This window comes from Zingiber officinale, chromosome 3B (assembly GCF_018446385.1).
Source record: "Zingiber officinale cultivar Zhangliang chromosome 3B, Zo_v1.1, whole genome shotgun sequence".
NCBI lineage: Eukaryota > Viridiplantae > Streptophyta > Magnoliopsida > Zingiberales > Zingiberaceae > Zingiber > Zingiber officinale.
The window spans coordinates 49,617,984-49,622,365 of NC_055991.1; the positions used below are offsets into that span (position 1 = coordinate 49,617,984).

The window sequence follows — 4,382 nt, forward strand, 5'->3', positions numbered from 1 at the left end:
GTTCCAAGCATTGTGAAAATATTTATGCATCAGTGGATCGATTCAGCCCCGCTTGTCTTCTCCCTTCGGTCGCCGCTGATCTTCACAGGACGCTGACGGATCACCCCTCGACTGGATCACAACGTGACCGGATTCCGGTTGGATCGCGACCGGATTCCGGCTGAATCGCGGCCAGAATTGGCAGCGCTACGTCTGCTAGCGGGGCGGCCGATTTTGGCCACGAAACGACCGGATTCCGGCCGCCATCTGGCCGGAATCCGGTCGCGATCCGGCCAGAATCCGGTCGCAATCCGGCCGGAATCTAGCCACGATCGGATTCCGGCCGAATCGTGGCTAGAATCGACGGCGATTCTGGCATGTTTCGTCTTCTCGCACTTGCTGGATCGATCCACTGATCGATCCAGCGAGGGTGAATTAATCAATGGATCGATTCATTGCATCGATCCACACGGATGTATACCGCAGGGTAATATTATATATATATATATATATATACAGAAGTGATATCCTGCGGGACTTAAGATGCGCGACTGTGCGCGCCTGCTTCATTGGCGGATCGCGACGTCGACGCGGCATGCGGAGCCTATAGACTGATCGGTCCACAGACCGATCAGAAGCTTCCCAGACCGATCAGAAGCCTCCCAGACCGATCAGGATATGTCCTGATCAGTCCAGAGGGCATGCCGTGTCGACGTCGCGCATCTTAAGTCCCGCAGAATATCACTTCTCATATATATATATATGAAAAATCGCTACACTAAGAGTGTAGGGCGCATACCCACATCTGGTCTAAAATTTAAACATAGCGACTTCTCAAATACTAAGTAAAGCTGCCAACAATTAATAAGAATATCTAATTCACTGACATAAATTCCCTGTAAAGACTTGTAATTCAAACTGTTTTTAGTACTTTTCTTCAGTTACTATGAGTTTGAGGAAACATTCCCACCCATTTCCATCTTTTCACAAAGTGGCCATTCTTTACGCATATAAATACAAGAGATCAAAAGCCACCAGCACTCTCCATCACTTGAAAAAAGTTAAAAGCAGTTGCAATTTGTCCAACAACAATTAGGCCACAGCAAGAGTACGGAAGACGAGGCAATTACGAAAAATTAAAAATGTTTTTAGAAATTTTAAGAGATTAAAAATGTTGGAAATCACCATTATTTCCCATTTCTTCTCATAATGGAGAAGATAACGATTCCAATGACCACTGCAACGGTGACAGCGAGAACAATTGCCAATGTTTTGGCACTCACATGATCACCTGTAATTCAATCAAAACAAGGTGAATCAGCCTGTGCATTATGCTTGGACACCTATGACTCAAATATTTTCTTAAATTAACATGTCCTCAAATATAGAAAGATAAGATTTAATTGTTGTTGTTATTGTAATTCTTATATATAAAACCATCATAGTCAATTTAAATGTAAATACTTAAAAAAATCTTGTAATTATTATATTTTTTAAAAAGATATTGCTTTAAATCTTTGTGACTTTAAGAATTCTTGGAGGCAAAGAAAAGCTTCCCTTTTTCTATAAAAAAACAGGGATTATTAAAAAGTTGTGGATGGTAAAGAAGCTGCAATGCGATGCGCGTCTTCCAGAAAAATTATCGGAGTAAAACATGGCAGGTCACGGCTGCTTACCGTGGTAGTGACTTGATCTATCCGAGTCGTAAGCTCCACCGGACCAGTAGCTGACGTAGCACTTGCCGAGGTATACGTTGCCAGCATTGGCAGCCCCACAGGCGTCCTTGACCTGTTCGACGGCCGCCGCCACGCACTCGCTGCACTCCCTGGCGCCCTGATCCCCGACGCACTGTGCCAGCGCCCGAACCCGTCCCGCCGCACCCACTCTGTACTCACCTGTTCCACCACCGCCGAGTCCGCCCAGGGCGGCGTCCCGCAAGCCAACCATCTCGGAGCCGCTGCCGCCGCACTTCTTGTAAACGAGGGCGGTGTCAGGATTGCCGATGAAAGAGTCGTTGCTGTAACGGACGAAGCAGCCCTTGAGCTGAACGGCGGCGAAGGTCGCGTAGGGGCAGAGGGAAGGGAGCTTGTCGAGGGCGGAGCGGACGCAGGTGGCGCAGTCAGAGGTGGGAAGGTCGGTGCGGCACTGGAAGAGGCCGTAGGCGGGGGTGGCTGCGGCGGCGTTGCTGGTGAAGTCGTGGTAGGAGGAGAAGGTGGCAGCGTTGGCGAGGGAGGTGAGGAGGGAGTCGACGTTGAGTTGGTAGGGGGATCCGAGGGTGTACCTGTTCTGCGAGCAGCCGACGTAGACGAAGGAATTGAAGTCGTCGAAGGACGAGATGGTCATCGAGGGAAAAAAAAGAAAGAGGAGAAGGAAGAAGAGAGACATTTCTGATTCTAGGCCGCTCGGATTGTGCAGTCGAAGATGGAGGAAGAAGAATCTTGCATGGGATCAAAATAATGGAATGGAGGGAGCAGTACTGAATATATTAATATCGATGGATTTTAGACCGCCATGATTTTAGGTCCTACATAGTCTTGACGTAGACATGCATTTCTATTTTTTGAGAATTTTTTATTTTATTATCTGTATTTTATTATTATTTTAAAATATCCTTAAAGTTTTTAAGTATCTATTGCAACTCCTAAAATTTTGATCAATCGTCAAAATACGTACCCCCACCGCCATTATAAAATTATAACGTTGTTAGTAATCCGGCCTGTAATCGTCCACTCCCAATTCATGATCTTTTGACATTTGATCCTAATCGAACTAGTTTAGAAGAGGTTCCAAAAATGGAGGCAGATCGATGCTGCTAAAATTTATAGATGCAGTAGAGTAAGCGATGGATGCTATTGTCAGGGATTAGGATCGGCAAAGCTCCTCACGATGATGCTGTGGAAGTAAAAAGTCAATAGAAGCAAAAGCTAATGAGAAAAAAGAGAGCTAGAGCACTGAGTACGTATTTATAGGGAATAAGAGGTTGAATTCTAGATCCCTAGCATTTTGGGCTGCAAGGATCGTGGGTTGTGAATTATGGAAGGTCGCATAGGATTGTTGCAGATAAGTTGTGGCTTGCAAGCAAGACAAGGAACTCCAACAATCGAGCTTAATTAACATAGAGAGCTCAGGGAGTTTAGAGTGCTTAAAGGGGAGGGCTCGAGGAGCGGGGAGTGCTCAAAGGGGAGAGTTTGGTGAGCTTGTAGTGCTTGGAGGGGAGGGGTAGATGAGTTCGGAGCGGAGAGCTCGAGAAGCTCGTCTTTAGCACAACTAGTGAACCTCTACAATTGTCAATGTGTTGACCCAATGGAAGAAGTTGATAGACCTGCCGACCTCTTGGAAGCTAAGAGGTCAGTTAACCTAGTCCAAGGTCTTCGTCTGTGTAGTCAAGTGCCATGCTAGAATAGGTCCATGTATGCATGGTCTACTGACCTAGTGTAGGATTAGTATCATGCGGTATCACTGGTCTCCTGTTCAAGTCAGGTCGAGGAACATTAGATTGATTAGAATGTTCGGGCCATGGACACCGAGTTGGGGAGGTGGAGCTAAATTGGTAATCTAAGTGATTTACAAAGTCAGGCCCCATGATTTCAAATTTGTCATCCGATCCATAACTCAAAATTTATTGCTGTAATTTAAATTTTGCTACTATAATCTGCTAATCATGACATTATCTCTGACAATCATTACATCGAGTCGGCAATGACGATTAACATTCCTAGAGCTTATTTGCACCATTGGATATGCTAGATCATCCAAAGTCCTCTTTGGGCATTGGATTTGGCGAAGATCAACCGTCCGCTTGATGGTCCAAACTCTATATAATGGTCGAATTTGGGTGGGAGAAAGTTCATTAATGGATGGGAAAAGAAGTGGAGAGGGAGAAAGAAAGAGGATGCAAAATATCTATATGGAGGAAAACATTATTAGGGAGAGAAATTAAAATTAAATATATAAAATTATAAAAATAAATATTTTTTAAATAAATTAAAAAAATAAAGATAAAATTGAAAAAAAAATCCTTCTTTATCCTCCAATTAGGATGTAAGAAATTCTATTAATTCCGAGACATGGAACCTCTAGTCCAAGATCTCTTCCCTTGTTCATTCATTGGTTGGATGAATTGAATCCCACATATTTAATAGGTAAGATCCTGTTCATTCAACCAATGAATGAATGGACATGACCTCTCCATTAATTGGATAAAATGGATCCGAGCATATAAAGATAAGCTTGACCCTTTTCTCCCCTTGTCCGTAATTCACTCCCTTTGACCAAAGTTACCCTTCCCTTCACTCTCCTCCCTGAGGAGGGTAATTCTCTTTGCCCTTCTTCCTTCGGTAGACATGTCTTCTAGGGTTGGATCTTCTGGCCTTCCTGTTGGGGCCAGAAGTAGGTCATTGGGA

At 44.4% G+C, this 4,382-nt stretch overlaps 1 protein-coding gene across 1 annotated transcript; it reads right to left on the reverse strand.

The window, feature by feature from the left end:
- Positions 1 to 925: 925 nt before the first annotated feature.
- Positions 926 to 2,445, reverse strand: LOC121968276 (plasmodesmata-located protein 7-like). The gene is made up of 2 exons (XM_042518719.1): positions 1,656 to 2,445; positions 926 to 1,270 (listed from the first exon to the last, which is right to left on the reverse strand). The coding sequence occupies exons 1-2, from the start codon at positions 2,362 to 2,364 to the stop codon at positions 1,167 to 1,169; spliced, it is 813 nt and encodes a 270-aa protein (XP_042374653.1). The 5' UTR covers positions 2,365 to 2,445; the 3' UTR covers positions 926 to 1,166.
- Positions 2,446 to 4,382: the final 1,937 nt, after the last annotated feature.